The 20,299-nt window shown below is 39.1% G+C and overlaps 1 protein-coding gene across 3 annotated transcripts in view; it reads right to left on the bottom strand.

Annotated features, from left to right (window-relative positions):
• Nucleotides 1-20,299, bottom strand: part of MYO16 (myosin XVI) — a 719,880-nt gene that overhangs the window by 537,572 nt on the left and 162,009 nt on the right. For all 3 annotated transcript variants that reach the window (XM_063651142.1, XM_063651143.1, XM_054446940.2), the window contains exon 2: nucleotides 14,554-14,817. In XM_063651142.1, the coding sequence (XP_063507212.1) occupies nucleotides 14,554-14,779 (226 nt within the window). In that variant the 5' untranslated portion in view covers nucleotides 14,780-14,817. The remainder of the gene's footprint in view (nucleotides 1-14,553; nucleotides 14,818-20,299) is intronic.

The following is a 20,299-nucleotide window of genomic DNA, read 5'->3' as shown; positions in this document are numbered from 1 at the left end:
GATCCACTGGGGGTCCACAATGGTGATAGGAGATATGCAATGAAGAAATCTGGGTTCTTACCAACCTTATGCCTCCTTGTCCTATGGCATAGTAGTAAGAACAATTTCTCCACGTGTATAATAACTAGAAACATAAGCTATGGATGAAAAGGTGCCTCAAGGTGTTTTACAAAGTGGCATTCTTGATTGTACTCATAGAGCTCATTTTGCTTCTCTCTCTATGTGGATGATTTTTAAAACATGCTAAACTCTATGCAAAGCCTGCATTATAGAGTTTTGGAGAGGTTAATCCAGACACCATGTATTAACCTTGGATATGTGGGCAAATAATAGACTAGACAGCTGGCAATCTGATATTCAATAAGATGAATGGAAAAAACTCATTGATTTTTTTTTTTTGCATTGTAGAAACAGTTGCTAGCTATCTAGAAATTGACGTCTTATGTTAATTTGCAAAACAAATATGCAAAAAATAACATGGACAGTAATTGAAACATCTGTAATATGTGAGCAACTACACTCTGCCAGGCACTGGGATCCAGCCACTTGGATGAGAGCCAGGGCCTGCTCTCATGGAGCCCGCTGTGAGTTCTGGATCCAATGAAGCAAATGTTCAATGCCCTGATACACTCTGTGACATCTTCTGGGATTGGAGCAGCTCCAGGCACTGTGGGACCAAACTGGGAGGCAGCAAAGCCTTCTCTGAAGAAGTGATCTAGGTTCAGAGCTCAGACAGAAACTGGGATCTAAGTGATGAATAGGGATTATCCACACAGAAAGAGCTGCAAGTATTGGGACTAGAAGATACAAAGTTCTAGATAGGGGACGGCAGAAGAGGCTTGAGGAGCTGAATGAGCCTAGGTACAATGGGAAGTACTGGTGTGAGAGGTGGGCTGGGTGTGAAATGGGAAGGGTGAAGTCTGGTTATGTCAACAATCATTCTGGGAAAGATTAAAGATCCACAAGGACTACTCTCTTGAAAAGAAGTTTGGAAACTAAGCATTATTACAAGATTTTTTATTTATTTTTATTTATTATTATTATTATTTTTTCTTTTTTTGCAGAACCAAGAACAGTACATTTAGGATTATCTTCATTAGAGAGAGAAGAATGGATCTAAGGGAGGACAAGACTGAAGATAATGTGATCAGTTTAGGGGCAGTTGCAATAAACCAGATGCAAAATTATGATGGCCACAACCAGGTCATGACAGTGGGGACTGAGGGTCCCCGTATAATAAAGATGCTTAGGAAGAGGCTCCCTTTACTTATTTGCTCACTGAGCAAATATTATTGATCACCTACTTTGTGCAATCATTGTTCTAGAAGCCAGGGAACAGTACTAAACTAAGCAAAGAAAGCTCTTACTCATGTAAACCTACAGTCTACTGGGAGGGGATAGACAATAAAAAATCAAGGAAATAAAGAATTTGCTTCAAGGTTATAAGTGCAATGAAAAAGAAGGAAGCGGGTGAGTAGAGACAGTGAGAGGGTTGGGTTGATGTAGGTCAGTAGTACAAGCCTCACTGATTAGGCAACATTTGAGTGGAGAGCTGACAGATGTGAATGGTGATCCATGCAGAATCTGGGTCAGCAAGTACAAAGACCCCAAGGCAGGAGCAGGCTAGAGGTATTTAAAGAAAATATCCTTATGTTGAAGCCCAATTCCCAGTGTGATGGTGCTAGGAGGTGGAGTCTCTGGGAGGTGATTACCTGGCGTGGGTAGAGTCCTCATCAATGAGATTCATGCTTTTATAAGAGACCACAGAATGCTCCCTCGCCCTTTCCATCCTGTGAGTACCTAGTAAGAAGCTGCCATTGATGAACTGGAAAGCAGACCCTCACCGACATCAAACTTGCCAGACCCCCAACCTTGGACTTCCCAGCTGCAGCCCTTTGAGAGCATGAATTCCTATTGTTTAAGCCACTGGGCCTGTGGTATTTTGTTACGTCAGCCCTAGCAAACCAATACAGGTACCATCTCTGGAATTTGCAGAGGGGAAGAGTAACCTGCACGGGAGACTGAGAACGAAGGATCAGTGAAGCAGATGAAAAACCAAGGAGAGAAATTCAACTGAAGAAAACTGAGTGAAAGAAGTCAGTGGAAAAGGAAGAAATAATGGAGTCAATGATGCTTGTAGATGGATATGACAAGGACTAAAAATGTACCCTCTGAGCCTGGAAACAAGGAGATCATTGCTACAGGCAGGTTTGGTGGAATCACTGGGGAAAAAAAAGCCTGGTAGGGGTGTTTTCAAGAGACAATGGAAGAGAGAAGGTCGAACTCATGAGTACAGACACCTTCTGAGGCGTGTTGGTTATAGGGAAACTGAAATGAAGGGGAGGTGGTTTGGTTTTCTTTTCTTTCTACTTTGGGAAACATTAAAATTCTTTTCCCCTTCTGTGAATATGATTCTGTTCTGTGGATCATGAAGGGCTGAAAGAGTAATGATCTTGAGAAGGTCAGAGGCACTGGCTCCAGGGGGGGGCAGTTTTAACACTGTTTGCAAATGCTGCTTTATGAAGCAGTGTTTATGCATGTCCAGTTTTAGAAATTCTCTGTGTATTGAAAAGGCTCAGAAAAAAATCCAGAAATATATTCTGTTCTGTCCATTCTTGCACTCAGTAAGTGATTTCTCTGATCTTATAAATGGCACATCTACATCTTCCCTGTAGAACATTTTACTTCTGTGTGTACTATGGTGGCACTGTCAGAGGCAGCGATCATCTACAGACTGTTTTCCAGCTGCACTTGTACACTAAGCAGCAGTCTGGGCTGCTGACAGATTGTGCCTTTTTCCTGTGAAAATTACCAGTCATTTCTTCTTCTTTCTCATAGACTGTTGTGAGCACAATAAATCAGAAAACTCTAGGTTTATACCAGCTACAGCACTACTGTCTAAAACTTGATGGATCGGAGACCTGAGCTGTAGCCTTTATTCAGCTAACTAAAATGTTTGCTTTTTTTCAGTTTCAATTTAATCAAAACTTGATGGTGAAGAGACAGAAATGACAGATTTCATGTTTTGCCATTAATCCTTATTAGACATCTGGCTTCTGAGAAGGGAGCAGCTCTAAGAAATAACATTGTATGGTGCAAGAAATTGACACAGAGGAAGTGACGCTACAAAATCAGGAGAAAATTTTTTAATTATAAAGAGCAGAACCCATTATTCATTCCTTCCTTCCCCCTTCCCTAAAATATACAAAAATACTGGGTTAAAATAAATATATATGTGCATGTATAAATACACACAGGTATATGTAAGTATATATACATATATAACATATATACGTAGGTACATATGTGTATCTGTACCTATATATACACACATATACCTGAATATATATGTATACACTGTATACGTACCTGTATATATATATGCACACACACACACACACACACACACACGGATATGCACCTTATTGGTTCCAGTTCTCTGGAGAACTCTGACTCATACACAGTCTCTGTGCTAGGAATAGAGATGGAAATATTATGAAGTTCATTAGGGCAGGAAAGAAAAATTCTTTCTCACTGTTCCTTTGCTCAAGCTTTTCTTGCTTCCCTGAATCCCCTCCTCCTTCTGCGCATCCCCAGCACTTAGAACAGTACATGGAAGATGACAAGGATTCAATAAACATTTGCTACATGAATGAATGAATTAATAATGAAGGAATCCTGATCCTCTTGTTTGCATAACACACATTTTAGTGAAAGATATGGGCTCGCAAACAAGAGATTACACTTCAAGGAATTCGTGTTGGCAATGTTGCAGGGGAAGGGCTTCGTGTGTTTCACCTGAGGATGTCCGGGAGGGCTCCGCAGGGGAGAGGAGAGGTACATCTGCAAGGAATGGAGGAAGGGTGCTCCTGGTGGGTTGGGGAATCCCTGGAGCAAAGACACAGTAGACACAGCAGAAAGCAAGTACATTTCCCATTCTAGGAACTGCTGACCCTGGGATTACCAGAGAAACCAGCCACGCCTCTCCTCTGGCTTCTGGGGCTGCTGAGAAGGTTTGTCCCGTGACTTGCAGCAGTGTCACTCACTCCACATGGGCTTTGGTCCATATTCTCATGCTGTCCTCCCTCTGTGTGTGCCCACACTCTCCCATTCTTTTCAATAGACACAAGTCCCTGGATGAGGACCCACCCTGTTCCTGATGACTTATCTGAACTTGATTACATCTGCAAATACTCCTTTTCCAAATAACATATAAGTTCTCAGTAGACATAAATTTTTAACCCAGTACGGTACCTCATAGGATTATTTTCAGATTAAAGGAGACAATATGTATAAAGTGTTTAGAGAGATGGCTGGCACACACACACACACACGTACATATAATCACACATTAGCAGAAAACAATGAATAAACATATTGCTCAGTGCTCCTTAATAATGTAAATTTTTCCCCTTTAATACATTTCCAAAGGTGCTATCAAATTCCTGTTTCTCATTATCTTGTTTACATCAGTGCCCTTAGCTTATGTATCTATCTTCAGCCTTTTTCCATTTTATTCTAATTTAAAATATGATTGCCTAAAACATTCCTAAAGCTATGCTGTTATTCCTATAATTTACACTCACGGTGACGATCACTGATTATATAACAGTGTCATTATTTAGCCACTTTACGACTCTGATAATATCTCTTAATTCAAATCATAATAGTAGCTAACATTTATTATGCATGTGGCAATACATGGCAGATTCCATTTGCAGGTATTTGCATGTATTATCTAACCAACTAACCTTCACGACCACTTACCTCATAACCTTATTTGCAGAAATATGAGGTGCAGAAAGTGCCCTGGCCGGGGACAGACAGCTCTTAAGTATCAGAGTACAGATCAACCCCCAGACTGAACTCCAGAGTTAGATCCTTGATGCTAAACCTAAGTAATGCTGCTTCTATCATGATGTTCTCATATCAGAAATCTGCTTTCCTCCGGCTCCATCGCTGCTCTCATGCTATTGATTACAGCCAAAAAGTCCCTTTCTCTCTTCCTACCAAACTCATAAAATGTTGAAGAGAGCACGGTTTCAGATTCATGTCATCCTACCTCACCCCAGTGAATGCCCACAGCAACTCCCTTTTAATGAATGGTGCATCTTTCCATCTAGGTATATTTTTTTCCTCTTTTTTCAATTATTCTCACAACACCTATGAAAGTTGTGGCTATATAGCAGACAATTAAAATAATACTTCTCAGAAATATGAATTTGTGTTCATGAAATATTAAGCCATACATTCACTTCATACAGAATCCTTCAGAATTTAAATGCAATTAATTTGCAACCTTTTGTAATTTTATATCTGATTTGGAAATGGGCACCTTTAATTACCTAGCAGCTGTTACCTATTAATTGAAGGCATCATAATGCACTGAATGTATCTATGCGAAATTCTAACCTGCCCCGGAGGGCTAGAGTCAGCATGTGCCTGCACTCTTCATATTTAACCATACAAATCTCTGATGTAGGTATGTATGTGGAGTTGGAAAACTCACCCTTTTTGTCTAAAATCCAGAAGTCATTCTTTTGTACCTCGTAGCTGCCCCAGCAAACATCTTATCTGAGCTACTTCTTCCTGCATCCTTCCCCTCCTGTGCTAAGTTAAGAGGAAAGGATGAATCCACAGCTTCACATTCAGAGGGCGGTATGTTCCCATCCTATTGAGCAGTTAATGAAATGGGAGTGACGCTGATGAAGCTGCCACTTCCCTCTCTCTGCTAGGCTTGGTGCCACTCTGGAACAGGGAAGATGCAGACAGCACCATGATGTCAATGTTTTTTCTCTGGGAATGTTGCCTCCCCATTTCTTCCTTAGGACAGGCTGATGTTTTATATTTGCTCTACAACCCGAAGTATCTAATATAGGAGACGTTTGTAGTGGTTAAATCTGACTGTTTTGGGGAGAGTCTACATATATTCCATGTCAAATATACTCCTAATTTTGAGTTGGAGAAATAGTCATCCTTGCAGAGTAGTTAACATATATCACATCCAGTAATGTTCATTTAAAAATGCGTATATGGATCCAGGCTTGGTCATGTTCCTAGTAGATTTGACGGATTCTAAAGGTGGCAGGGTTCTGATTTCAATTTCTGACGTGTCAGCTTAAATCCGCTTATCGAGCGTCGCATTTTCAAACTGCCAATTTATGTAGCTGGTTGTGGGAGGTCAGGGAGAGAGGATAAAGCTGCATCCAATAAAACGCCATCATCACCCCTGTGGAAACAGTGCCAGCCCAGATGGGTCACACTCATAAAAACAGCACTCACTAAATGCTAGTTGTGAAAATTATAACAGGCTCCTTCTATCTTTATACCCTAGATACTAGGAGATAATTTTTTTTAAATAAGCTTACTCGATAACCAACTACTGTAGAATTTTAAGTTCTGAGACAATCTAGTAAATACAAGGAAACAGCTGGACTAAATAATCACAATTAAATGGGCAGTCTTATTTCACTTTTTTTATGTATAAAACACTTAAGGCATATATGAAATTTGTTCTTTGACCTCAGCCTACACTTTTGGGAATGGGGTACATAAGGGAGAGAAAGCTTGATCCTAATGATTTACCTACGAACTTCTAAATGAAGAGATGTCCAGCCTATCAATGAATACATCATCCAATGTATATTGATCATCGACATATTTTAGGCATCTATTTAGAGGGCTCTGAATGACATGCAGACAGTTGATATTTCCTGTAGATTATTCACAAGAAGTAAAGCCATCAATACTTTACAAAATTGCACCAAAAATCAAAGTGACTTCAAGGTTTCTGTCCTGGAAGACCAGGGGAGTGATGGCAACATCAATGGAGAATCACAGAGGAAGTCTTGGTTTGGGAAGAAGATGAGGGTGGATATATTCAGCTTTGAACACGACAATTAATAAAGGCAACATCATCAGAAAAGTTAAGACTGGAACGCAGGAAAAAGGTCTGGATACAGATTTAGGATAATTAGAGTGGGTGAGGTGGATGCAATGGAGGAAAATGAGATCTTCCAGGGAAGATAGGTAGAAAGACAGTTAGAATCAGAGTCTGAGATCAATAGAAGAGGTAACCAACTAAGGAAGCTGGTACAAGGATCTGAGGAGTAGGAGAAGAAAACAGAGGTATCCCAGTGTTATATTTTGATATTTTTCAATTTTCCTAATAGATTACTTAGAATTTTGTGATCAAGTGGAGATATAAATAAACTATGATATTATAGTTCTGTAAATATGCTTACAAGTTCTTTGTGTGACTGTACTGAAACAGGACCTTAGTAAACATTTGGCATATTAAGTAGTAAATAAATAACATTGCTTTTGAAAAAAAAAATGGAAGAAGAACGGGGAGGGATTGATCAGGGAAAGAAGATGGAAAACCCCAAAGCATAAAGAATACTTCTCCTGGCCTTTGGACATTCCCTTGATAGCAGGCAGAGAGCTCCACTAGAAAGCAGGAATAAAGAATTTCAAATGGCAAGGAAGGTAAATCAACCTGTGAAGATAAGTTTCTCTAACCATACCACATAAATCAGTTTTGCAGTATGATGTTGTCTATAAAAACATGGTCTCTCCACTCAGGAAGCCCTGAGGTAGCAGTTTCTTCTTCAAAGGCTCCATTGCTTCACCCACCAAGTGGGGTGCACGTCCTACCTACTTTCAATAACATATGTACCTACTACATATGTTATTGAAAGGAGTAAGTCGAGGCATGTAAAGCTCGGAGAGTGCAGAACATACCTACAAGGCACCAGATAATAACATCAGCAGTTACTTTTAATGGAAACACATTGTGGACTAATTAGTATGAAGCAATATTTGGGAGTGGCAATTCCAATAGGGGAATTCACATTCCTTCTTAAATTTTCAATATGTACTTCCTCTCTGATTTTTAAGTCACCCACTCACTCTATTTCTCTATCTCTCTCTCCCTCAGACTTCCCTTTTCTTTCATGTGGTGTAACTCAAATAGAGTTGAATTAACAGCCTTAAAAGAAAATTTAGGACAGTTTTCCTTTTAGAGGGAAAAAGAGTTGTTGAACACATTTTAGATTGATGCAGCATATTAAAATGACAAATTGCACACTGAAATATCACCAACTCCCAGAAGAGAACAATAAAAACATCAAACACACTAAATTTATACTGACAAAAAAATACATTTATAAAGCAAAAAAAAATCCTGAATTACTTTTAAATGACATACTATAAACCTTAACATAAAAAAAACCACAGACATGTTGTCCTTTGAAAAAGTATATTTGATTCTTTATACTCAGCCAGCCAATAAAAGTACTTGGAAATAAGAGATAAAATTATTCATACAAATACACAATCTGCAAGTTTAAACAATAATTTAAATGGAAACTTTTTTCTTAGGGCAATTTTTTTTTACTTTCTCAATTGCATAAACAAGTGCATTTGACTATTTCAATAGCTTAAAGATAAATAAAAATATCACCACTATGAAGTGAAAACCTTTCCTTATATGCATTTTTGGGAGAAGTAATACATATGCTAGAGACGTTATACTGTTTCTAAAGAGATTACTTTCATTTGCAATCCAAATTTCTTCAATTGTAAGAAATTCTTATTTTTCCCCTAGCACAGTGAGGTATATGAGTACTCACAAGGGTATTTCCACGGTAGATGAGAAACTCAAGGGAAGTAATATATGTATATCCATTATTTTATACTTGGGTCAGCTCCAAGTACCAAATTAATATGCCCTATTACAGACTAACTGTTCCTTTCCCTCAAAAATCATACGTAGAAGCCCTAACCCTCATGTGATGGTATTAGGAGTTGTAGCCTTTGGGAGGGAATTACGTTCGATGAGTTTATGAGATGAAGTCCCATGATATGATTAGTGCTCTTAAAAGAAGAGAAATCAGAGCTTCCTCTTCACCATGTGAGGACACAGCAAGAAGGTGGCTGTCAGCAAGCCGGGTACCTTGATCTTGGTCTTCCCTGTCTTCAGAACCGTGAGAAATAAATGTGTGCTGTGTAAGCCGCTTAGTCTATGATATTTTGATATAGCAGACTAAGCCAAACAGACACCCTCTAGAGCCAAATGTTTTAATTTTTACATTGCAATAATGCATTTGAAATTATAATAATTGTTACATATTCAGACTCCTTCATTCAGTTCTAGGAGTCAACTATTTCTTCATCATTTGATGCTGAAGATGACCTTCACTATACTCCATCACTTTTGCTTCCATTAGTAATGGAAACTATTCACTAAAAGAGATGAAATTATATAGGTTGCCTTGCTGAGGATATTTCCCTCCAATATCTTCAGAAATTTTTGTGTTATTCCTCTCACAAGGCATTAACAATATAGCATATAGGAAGGGTGTTATACAGTTTGCTGTGTATACAGAGAAAGCATGCAAAACACATTGTGTGTGCACATGTGTATGTTTGTGTGTGGGTGATTATTTTTGTCTGCTTCCTGTTGTTCCTATCACTTTGAGCACCTTAACATGATCATTACACCATGCAAAATGTGAGACTTTTCTATCCAGTCCTTTCTCTTCTTTGCCATTCAAAAAAGAAACATACAAAAAAGCAATTTCTTAAGTAAAATAAAACACAACTAAAAGTTAATCATGTATTAATTCAAATAAAAAATTACTCTTTGCTTCTTTTGAATTGAAAAATCAGATCTGACTGCTTGCTTAGATTTTAGTGTCTTTATACCAATATTCATAATATAAACAAACTGCTATACATAATATACTTATCCATTTATTACACTTAAAAATACATGTTAAGAAATCCTTGCCAGGCATCTGTGGTTATCAACAGATTTTAATTATGTAACAAATATTGACTGCCTATTGATAAGATTATATTATATCCCACCAAAATGGCATCCATATATACATGTGAAATAATTTCTGGGAAGGCAAATTAAGGACAGATATAGTCTAAAAACTACAGGAAGTTTCAGGATGGGAAATTCTTCATGTCCTAAGAATAAGGACAAAGGAGCAGTGAGTCCATGCCAAACCATTACTGAAACTCTTGAATCACATTTGATCCTTCTTTGTAGTTCTTATTTTTTATATCTTTTTTTCCATAGGTCCCATTTAAAAACATACAGTATTTGCCTTGGTCCATTTGTTCTCCCATACTTGCATGTTCCTTTCTTTGCTTTACTTTCAGTTCATCTTCCACACCCTCACTGTTAGCCAAGGGCCATGGTTCTTTCATTGATTAGTATCAAAACCAGGAGGAGAATAACCACAGGTTCATATCACATCTGCCATTCCCTAGATCAGAAGTTCTCAGCTCTCTCTGTACACCATAGTCTCCTAGGCACCATTAAAAACCATCCTGGCCCCACATAAGACTGATTACATCAGCATCTTTATGGGCAGGTCCTAGACATGGAAATTAAAAAATAAAATCTTCCCAGGTGATTCTGTTATACAGCCAGGATTGAGAATGACTGCTAGAGGTGATCCCAGCTGAAGCCAAGCCCATCCAGTGGGCAGCTGAACTCATCACAGTATGCATGTGCACAGGCTTGCTCCATCAATTGCTTTCTCTTACTCTAGTGTCACCAGATTTTCCCTCTCCCATGAATTATTTTTATTTTATTTTTAATTTTACTTCAAGTTCTGGGATGCATGTGCAGAAAGTGCAGGTTTGTTACATAGGTATACATATGCCATGGTGGTTTGCTGCACCTATCAACCCATCATCTAGGTTTTAAGCCCCATGTACATTAGGTGTTTGTCCTAATGCTCTCCCTCCCATTACCCCCCATCCCCCGACAGGCCCCAGTGTGTGATGTTCCCCTCCCTGTGTCCATGTGTTCTCATTGTTCAACTCCCACTTATGAGTGACAACATGTGGTATTTGTTTTTCTGTCCCTGTGTTAGTTTGCTGAGAATGATGGTTTCCAGCTTTATCCATGTCCCTGCAAAGGATATGAACTCATTCCGTTTTCTGGCTGCATAGTATTCCATGGTGTATATGTACCACATTTAATATCCAGAATCTACAAGGAACTTAAACAAATTTACAATAAAAAACAACCCCATCAACAAATGGGTGAGGGACATGAACAGACACTTCTCAAAAGAAGACATTTATGTGGCCTGCGAAGCTCATCATCACTGGTCATTAGAGAAATGCAAATGAATTATTTTTATCAGCACATACACTTGCTGTTAATTCTCCCATCATTAAAAAAAGCTCTTAATGTCTGTTCCCTCTTCAGCAATCTTTCCATTTCTCTCCTCTTTACAGAAGCCTCCTTTAAAGAGCTCTTTATACTTTCTGTGTCCATTCCTGTTTTCCTACTCTGTTCAGAACCTAATCCATTAAAATTCTTGATCCCAACAAGTCAAGAAAGCTAATCACCTCCACACTCCTAAATGCAATGGTCAGTTCTCAGGCTTCCTCCTGCTTGATCAATAAAAATTTCTCCTCCTTGAAAACTTCTCATCTTGGCTCCCAAGAAAGTACCCTTCCTCATTTTCATCCTTTCTTCCTGGTCATTCCTTGTGGTTGGACCTCATTTCACTGAATTCTTAATATTGGAATTCCTTGGGACTCAGTTCTTAGACTTCTTATCGATTTACCTAAACTCTTTCTCTATGTCACTTTAACCACTTTTGGGGTTTTCAGTATCATCTATATGCTCATGAGTTTTGAATTTACGTCTCCAGCCAGGATGCCACCCCATCTCGTTCACAACTCCTAGAGGCACTTCTACTGTGGATAATGGCATTTCATTCTTCTAGTTGTTGAGGCCCCAAAAGCTTGATGTTATCCTGGAATTCTCACTCCCTGTAGTAGGGAGCATTTTTGCTGTCCCGATTTCACCCTCTGGAGTTACACCTGCGACTATGCAAGATGATCTGGAGAAAGGAATGTATGGTTACTAGTGAGCTGTCTCTGTAACAGAAGGCGAACCTGCATAGCCCAGGAGAGCCCAGTGTCATCACATAGGCCCCTAAAGGTGCAAGAGAGAGGCAGAAGATTCAGTCAGATACAAGGATGGACAAAGAAACAGGCAAACTGAAGCGTGAGAAGGAGCACCGTCCCTGCCCCGTATCCATCACTGTTGATGTTGGAGACGGAGGAGGGGGCTCTGATCCAAGGAAGGCAGGTGGCCTCTGGAAGCTAGAATTGTTGAACCAGTGCTGATGACACCTTATTTTCATCTCACCGAAGCCCATACCTCACCTCTGACCTACAGAACTGTAAGATAATACTTATGCGGTTTGCCACTATTAAATTCATGATAGTTTGTTTTGGTAGCAATAGAAAATCAATACACTCCCTATAGCCAGGTAATCAGCATTTCCTGTCAGCTCTATCCTAAAAATAAATCCTAAAATTGACTATTTCTCACCACATCCTTGTTCCACTTGGGTCCAAGCTACCATCGTCTCTCGCCTAGCTTGCCACTAGAAACTAGGTTGCATAGTTTCACACCTACAACATCTGCTTAGAAAGCATTAATTCAGATTGTATGACATGAATGTTTGGGGAAAGATAACTTATATAATAACTGCTTCTTGGCTTTTTAGTTAGTAATTTACTACTATGAATTTTCTTTTAACCCTAACCTAAACATAATGGTGCACTGTAGGTATTTGGTACAAGAAATTTTAAAACATTTCCAATACATTAAAAGAAGTGTTTTTGAGACAGGGTCTTGCTCTGTTGCACAGATTGGAGTCCAGGTCACCATCATGGCTCACTATAGCCTTAACCCCCAGGCTCAAACAATCCTCTTACCTCAGCTCCTTGAGTAGCTGGGCATGCACCACCAGGTCCAGCTAATTTTAAAAAATATTTTGTAGAGATGGGGTCTTGCTATGTTGCCCAGGCTTGTCTCAAACTCCTGGCCTCAGGAGAGTCTTCCACCTATGCCTCCCAAAGTGTTGGGATTACAGATATGAGCCACCATACCGGGCACCAATTATTTTTTGTGTTTTGTTACTTTTAAATCAAAATAGGGCTTAAATTTTAAGAACTGCTTTCTCATTTAAGTTTGTTGTAACAACTACTGTGTGTTGAACAAGAACCGATCACTTTACTCTCTTTTGCTCAACGCTACTGGAAGGTATGAGATGGGCAGGAGGAAGCAATGACCCTAGTGGACATTGTCCCTACCTTCAATGTGCTCACAGACTCACAGAGGAGATGGCCATTAAATGAACAGCCATAGGTGAGAAGAGAATGATAAAATGAAAGGTCAGAGTGCTCCGGACAGCTTTCCAGAAAATGTGATACGATGGCTGAATTTCAGTTCCTTCATGGGTAAAGTAAGTGGATCACACCAAATGTTTTTAGGTACTTTCCAGCTCAAAGATTCACTGTTACTGTCATTGTAGTTTAAGACAAAAAAAAAAAATCAGAAATTCTCAGAGTGTTACAGTTTAACTAGAAAAAGCCCACACAAAACCATGCACAAAATGACTAGAGTCTTCTTACCATGTATAACTATTATTGTATATAATGTGCTATAGGTTTTCTTAGCTATAGATTCACAATCCCCATTTGAAAGCCTTCAAAACACATATGTTACTGAATTTATTATTTTTCCAAACTGAACAGGTTAAAAACCATAAATAGGTCAGTGAAAGTTTTGCCACTAAATGAGCTATCAAAATAATGGCTTCAGAGCTTTTTGGATTTCAAATTGTGAATAATGAATTGTGAAGATGCTCATTTTAGATTCATTCAAATACTGATTTGAGAGCCAGTCAAGGTAAATTGATTTATATCTGTTTCTTTGAAGCTTTGTACAGTTACAACAATTACATCCAGAGCTGGAACATTTATCTCACGTTTGAACTCAGGAAAGTGGGTTCTATATAGGAAAACAGAAAAATTCACATACAAGAATATATAAAAAGTGAAAAAATTTAACAGTCTTGTGAAGACAATTGAGATTTGCATTGGGTAGTCTTAGAAAAACGTGATACCACAAGCCAAACAACTTTAAGGGAGAAAGAAATTGACTCCTGAGAGTCGGGGAAAGTGACATTACTGCTGCATCTATCAAAGCATGAGCTAAGGATTAACAAATTCCATAGCCCCAAATCATCATCAGGAAAAACAATTCTCTGTAATTCCTGCACTCTTGGAGGCTGAGGCTGGAGGACTGCTCGAGCCCTGGAGTTCGAGACCAGCCTAGTCAACATAGTGGGACCCTATCTCTATAAAAATTTTCTAAATAGCAAAAAAAATTCATTGATAAAAAGTTTCCCTAACAATTAGAATTAAACAATTTGAAAGGAACTCACTTGCTTTACTGATAGGTAATTCTTTACAAAAAAAAAAAAATTTCACCACAATTTTTACATTTTTTTTATCTTACTAGGTGGCAGGACTTTTAATGATGTTCTTTGCAAAGAGCATTTTTTTCTTGAATAATACAAACAGTTAAAAGATAGTAGCCTCCAATATTTAAAAGGACTTTTCTGCCCCATCTCTCCATCAAAAAAACAACAAACCAACAAAAATCAATCATGAAAAATCACATCAGAAAACGGGTCCTTCTTTCTTATCATGTACCTTCTTTGTCATTGTGGTGGATAATCGCGTCCTGTAACATGTCCGTGAGGTTGAAGTGAACTTTCGGATTCTTCGCATGCTTCAGCCTTTTCAGGAACCCTTCCTGCTTCTGAAAAGCCTTCTCGCGCTCATAGTAGGCTTTGATTTGCTCACAGCGCATGCGCTTCACTAGACGCTGCCGTTGGCCAAGGGGAAGGGACTCTAGCAAGCACTGGTCGATTTCCATCTCATGGGATCGAAAAACGTTACATAGCTGAAAGCAACCTGGAAGAAATGCAAGGGGAGCGTCACCAGACCTATTACTATAACCACTGTAAGTGTGCACCACAGCACACTTGATTTTATATTGTCCATTGCACAGGTCATAAATACAACAATTCTCCTTGCACTTGATATTGCAAATCCAAAGCCCTTTTTATAGATTGGGGAAAAATAGTTCGTGTGTTTCTCAAGATTCTGTGGTAATAAAACAAATGATGGAATTAGACATGCATATGTAGTTAAGCTCAACACAATTACTAACCATCCATCCCTTCCTGTTTCTTTCAGTCCATACCAAAAGCTTCCAGATTTCACCACTGTGTCAAGCTCCTTCTGTCTAATTGAATAATACTAATTTTGCATGTTAAATGTTGGCATAAAATCATTCCAACTTTTTCAGAACAACCTAATAGAATTGCTTTTGCGTATCATGATGACTAATCATGACGCTGTTAACTTAATGTAATAGAATATATATGCTGCCAAGTATAATGGCTGAAGCCTGTAATCCCAGTGCTTTGAGAGGTTGAGACAGGAGGATCACTTGAAGCCAGGAGTTTAAGACTTGCCTGGGCAACATAGGAAGACCCCATCTCTCCAAAAATAAATAGATAAATAAATAATAAATAAACTTTTAAGTTAGCTAGGCATGGTGGCATGTGGCTGTAGTCCCGACTACTTGGAGGCTGAGGTGGGGGATCGCATAAGCCCAGAAGTTTAAGGTTGCAGTGAGCTAGGATTGCACCACTGCACTCCAGTCTGGGCAACAGAGTGGGGAAAAAAGGAGAATATATGTGCTATCAACTCCTTGTATGATACAGCAGACATTTTTCATTAATTTATTGCTAAACTCTTTTTCTCATAATCAGTGACATTGATTTCCAAGAAACCTGTGGTTAAGTATAAAGACTGAGGGTTGGCACAGAGATATTTCTCAAAATTGTGGAGAGAATTTTGGCTGCTACGGTTCTTGTTTTATTTATATAGTGATTAACAAACTGAATTCTCATTTCTGAAACTTAAAATATCCCCCTTGTTTCAAAAGGCTACTTCCTATAAACACCAGTCAAAGCACCTGTAATGGAATTGTACAAACACTTATATTTACCACCAGGTTAAAATTTTACTATTGGCAGAAAATCAATGTTAAAGTATTAAAAATTCTAGAAGCTGGCTTGCAAACACAGATTCAGATGTGTTTATATATTCTTAAGCTATTTATGATATCAGGTCTCAAGGAGGTTAAAGTAACTATGCTTGCACAAAATGTGGTTGATCATATGCCATATCCGAGAAGATTATATACTAAGGGTATAGTTCATCTTTGGAAAGATGCCCTGGTCCTTTGAAGGAACAACAAGTCATGACAACACTATTTCCACTTCTGTTTCTTGTGACATTTTCCAAGTCTTTATTCTCACAGCCCCCAGGTGCACCAGCATAAACATCCCTGTTTAGCATATAAAGAAAACCAAGTTGAGAGAGGCTGTGACTTGTCTAAGATTAAAGAGACAATTAGACAAACAATAAAAAATGCTTCATAGAGAAGAAACAAACCAAAGCACCATGATTCTCTAATGCCAGGTATTTAATATATAAGTACTTTTACATAAGATGTAGGAATAAAAAGAAGCCGTGTTGGGGGATTTTGTGTTCATTTATTTGCATTTGACAAAAGCTATATGTTTTAGTATCATATGTTTTCATAAGACTCTTCATAAGTATTCATAAAAGTGATGTGAGAAATATCAACTAACTATACATAAAATATTCCCTTTCCAGTGACCTAAACGCAAATAGACAACAGCGGTTCTGAAACAATGACAAATTGCTCTGGAGTACACTTATTTGATAAAAGCTATGATCACTGCCAGAAACAGATTGTATGAGAAAGCTCATTAATAAAGAACCATAAATGTCTTCTGCTTCCACATCTATGTAGAAAACTGCACAGGGCTTGATTGATTGACTTTGATACTTGCGACACTTTGACTTCTGTGACTTTCCTGGCTTGTCATTAGGTGCCCAGGGGATCAACAGGGCCACAAAAAAAAAAAAAAAAAAAAGCCTAAAGAATTAAAACAAATAACATTGCAGAGTGCCATGTGTTGATTAGCCAGCAGTTGATGGCTGAGGATAATCGAATAAACACAGCAGTCCTCTAGTTTGTAACTCTTAAGAAGGGTCTCTTGGTGAAATTTTCAATTAACTTTTGAGGAATCCACAGTGACAGATCATGATTCATTGCGTTATCCCTCACAGGCTGTCAAGAGGAAATGTAGAGGGTGGCTCTTAAATTAATTTTCTTATTTTCCTTTATGATTTGGAAAACTCAAAGGCCATGATTGTTAAATTTTAAATCCATTCATGTCTCAAATCTTGATTTTTAATGTATTTTTGTTAAATAATTCCCCATGTTTTCATCTAAAACATTAGTTTATAAATTGATTCTTTTGTAATCTGAAAATTTATTGGGCATTTTGACTTTCTTTTAATCTAAGTCCAAGTGGGTCAGCTGTGTCATGTATGTATATGTCTATGAATCGATAAGATATATAATATGACCAGTTGAACTAAAAAAAAATAAAGAAAGAATCTATAAGATAACACAGGGATTCAGGGGATCATGGTGGACGGGAGGCAAGACTGGATTGCAGCTGTGGACAGAGCAGCATGTAGAGGCTTGCATTGTGAATTTTAGCTCCAGATCGACTTCAAGAAGAAACCAGCAATCCTGAGAGGACCCATAGATCCTCTGAAAGAAGTGGACTGCTCCTGCAGGACCTGGGAGAAACCTCAAATACTATGAGTGACCCAACTGCAGAAGTGGGAAAGAGAGACCCTCCTCTCCCAGACACACACCCCCACTGGAGAAGGTGAAGGTCTGTCTGTGGGAGAAGTTTCCAACTTTACCTGGGGCTGAGTCAAGTTAGAGAGCTGAGCAAAATACATGGGTAGAGGAAGCAGCAGAAAGGCCCTGGGAGCTCACTGTGTCTCCCCAAGCAGCCCATTCCTGCCTGGCGCCACAGGGATCCATTGGGAAGGTGGCCAGAGGGAGAAGGAATTCTCTAGCTGAACTTTGGAACATTTTTGAACAGGATGAGAAGCGTCCTGGCCAGAACTCGGGGGAGGGTGTGAATCACGCATGCAGACTTCACAGGTGGGGAAAGAACTAAAGCCCTTTTCTCTTGCAGCTGGAAGTTGGATAGCCTCAGGCAAGTTTTCAAACCCATCTTGCCCTCCACCTGGGAACAGACTCAGGGCTGTTGGTTTGTGGGGCACAGTGGGAGTGAGATTGGCCCTTAGGTTTGCCTGGCCCATGACTGCCGGCTTTCCCCCACTTCCCTGACAACCTGCATGACTCAACAGAGGCAGCCATAATCCTCCTAGGTACACAACTCCAGTGACCTGGGAAGCTCACCACCATCCCCCACAGCAGCCACAGCAAGACCCAACCAAGGAGAGTCTAAGCTCAGTCACTTCTAGCCCTGCTCCGACTTAATGGTCCTTCCCTATCCACCCTGGTAGTGGCAAACAAAGGGCATTAATCTTGGAAGTTCTAGGGTTCCGTCCACTGCCAGTCCCTCTCAACACTACTACAGCTGATGCTTTCTGGAAAATGCCACCTCCTGGCAGGAGGCCAACCAGCACAAAAATAGAACATTAAACCACCAAAGCTAAGGACAATTATGCAGTCCATTGCAGCCTTCACCACCTCCACCAGAACAGGTACTGGTATCCACAGCTGAGAGACACATAGATGGTTCACGTAACAGGACTCTGCACAGACAACCCCCAGTACCAGCCTGGAGCTGGGTAGACACACTGGGTGGCTAGACCCAGAAGACAGACACCAATCACTGCAGTTTGGCTCATGGGAAGTCACATCCCTAGGAAAATGGGGAGAGTACTACATCAAAGAAACACCCCATAGGACAGAAGAATCTGAACAACAGCCTTCAGCCCTAGACCTTCCCTCTGACAGAGCCTACCCAAATGAGAAGGAACCAGAAAACCAACCCTGGTAATATGACAAAGCAAGGCTCTTCAACATCCGAAAAAAATCACATTAGTTCACCAGCAATGGATCCAAACCAAGAAGAAATCTCTGATTTACCTGAAAAAGAAATCAGAGGGATAGTTATTAAGCTAATCAGGGAGAGACCAGAGAAAGTCAAAGCCCAATGCAAGGAAATCCAAAAACTGATATGAGAAATGAAAGGGGAAATATTCATGAAAATAGATAGCTTAAAGAAAAACAATAAAAAATTTAGGAAACTTTGGATATGCTTTTAGAAATGCAAAATGCTCAGGAAAGTCTCAGCAATAGAAGTGAACAAGTAGAAGAAAGAAATTCAGAGCTTGAAGACAAAGTCTTCAAATTAACCCAACCCAACAAAGACAAAGAAAACAGAATAAGAAAATATGAACAAAGCCTCCAAGAAGTCTGGGATTATGTTAAATGACCAAACCTAAGAATAATCAGTGTACCTGAGGAAGAAGAAAATTCTGAAAAACTGGAAAACATATTTGGAGGAATAATCGATGAAAATTTCCCCAGCCTTGAGAGAGACCGAGACGTCTAAATAGAAGAAGCACAAAGAGCACCTGGGAAATTCATCACAAAAAAGATTGCCTAGGCACATTGTCATCAGGTTATCTAAAGTTAAGATGAAGTAAAGAATCTTAAGAGCTCTGAGACAGAAGCACCAGGTAACCTAAGAAAGAAAACCTATCAGATTAACAGCAGATTTCTCAGCAGAAACCCTACAAGCTACAAGGGCTTGGGGACCTATCTTCAGCCTCCTCAAGCAAAACAATTATCAGCCAAGAATTTTGTATCCAGAGAAACCAAGCATCATATATGAAGGAAGGATACAGTTGTTTTCAGACAAACAAATGCTGAGAGAATTTGCCATAACCAAACCACCACTGTAAGAACTGCTAAAAGGAGAAATCATGGAAACACATCAAAACAGGACCTCTTTAAACCATAAAGCACACAGGATCTATAAAACAAAAATACAAGTTAAAAAGCAAAAACAAAAAACAAAACCAAAGTACACAGGCAACAACGAGCATGATGAAAGCAATGGTACCTCACATTTCAAAACTAACATTGAATGTAAATGGCCTAATTGCTCCACTTAAAAGATACAGAACTACAGAATGTAGAATAACTCACCAACCAACTATCTGCTGCCTTCAAGAGACTCACCTAACACATAAGGACTCACATAAATTTAAAGTAAAGGGGTGGAAAAAGGCATTTCATGCAAATGGACACCAAAAGGAAGCAGGGGTGGCTATTCTTATATCCGAAAAAAACAAACTTTAAAGCAACAGTAGTTAAAAGAGACAAAGAGAGACATTATATAATGGTAAAAGGCCTTGTCCAACAGGAAAATATCACAATCCTAAACATATAAGTGCCTAACACTGGAGTTCCCAAATTTATAAAATAATTACTAATAGACCTAAGAAA

This window comes from Pongo pygmaeus, chromosome 14 (assembly GCF_028885625.2).
Source record: "Pongo pygmaeus isolate AG05252 chromosome 14, NHGRI_mPonPyg2-v2.0_pri, whole genome shotgun sequence".
In the NCBI taxonomy this organism is placed as follows: Eukaryota; Metazoa; Chordata; class Mammalia; order Primates; family Hominidae; genus Pongo; species Pongo pygmaeus.
This window is presented reverse-complemented; position numbering and strand designations above follow the sequence as displayed.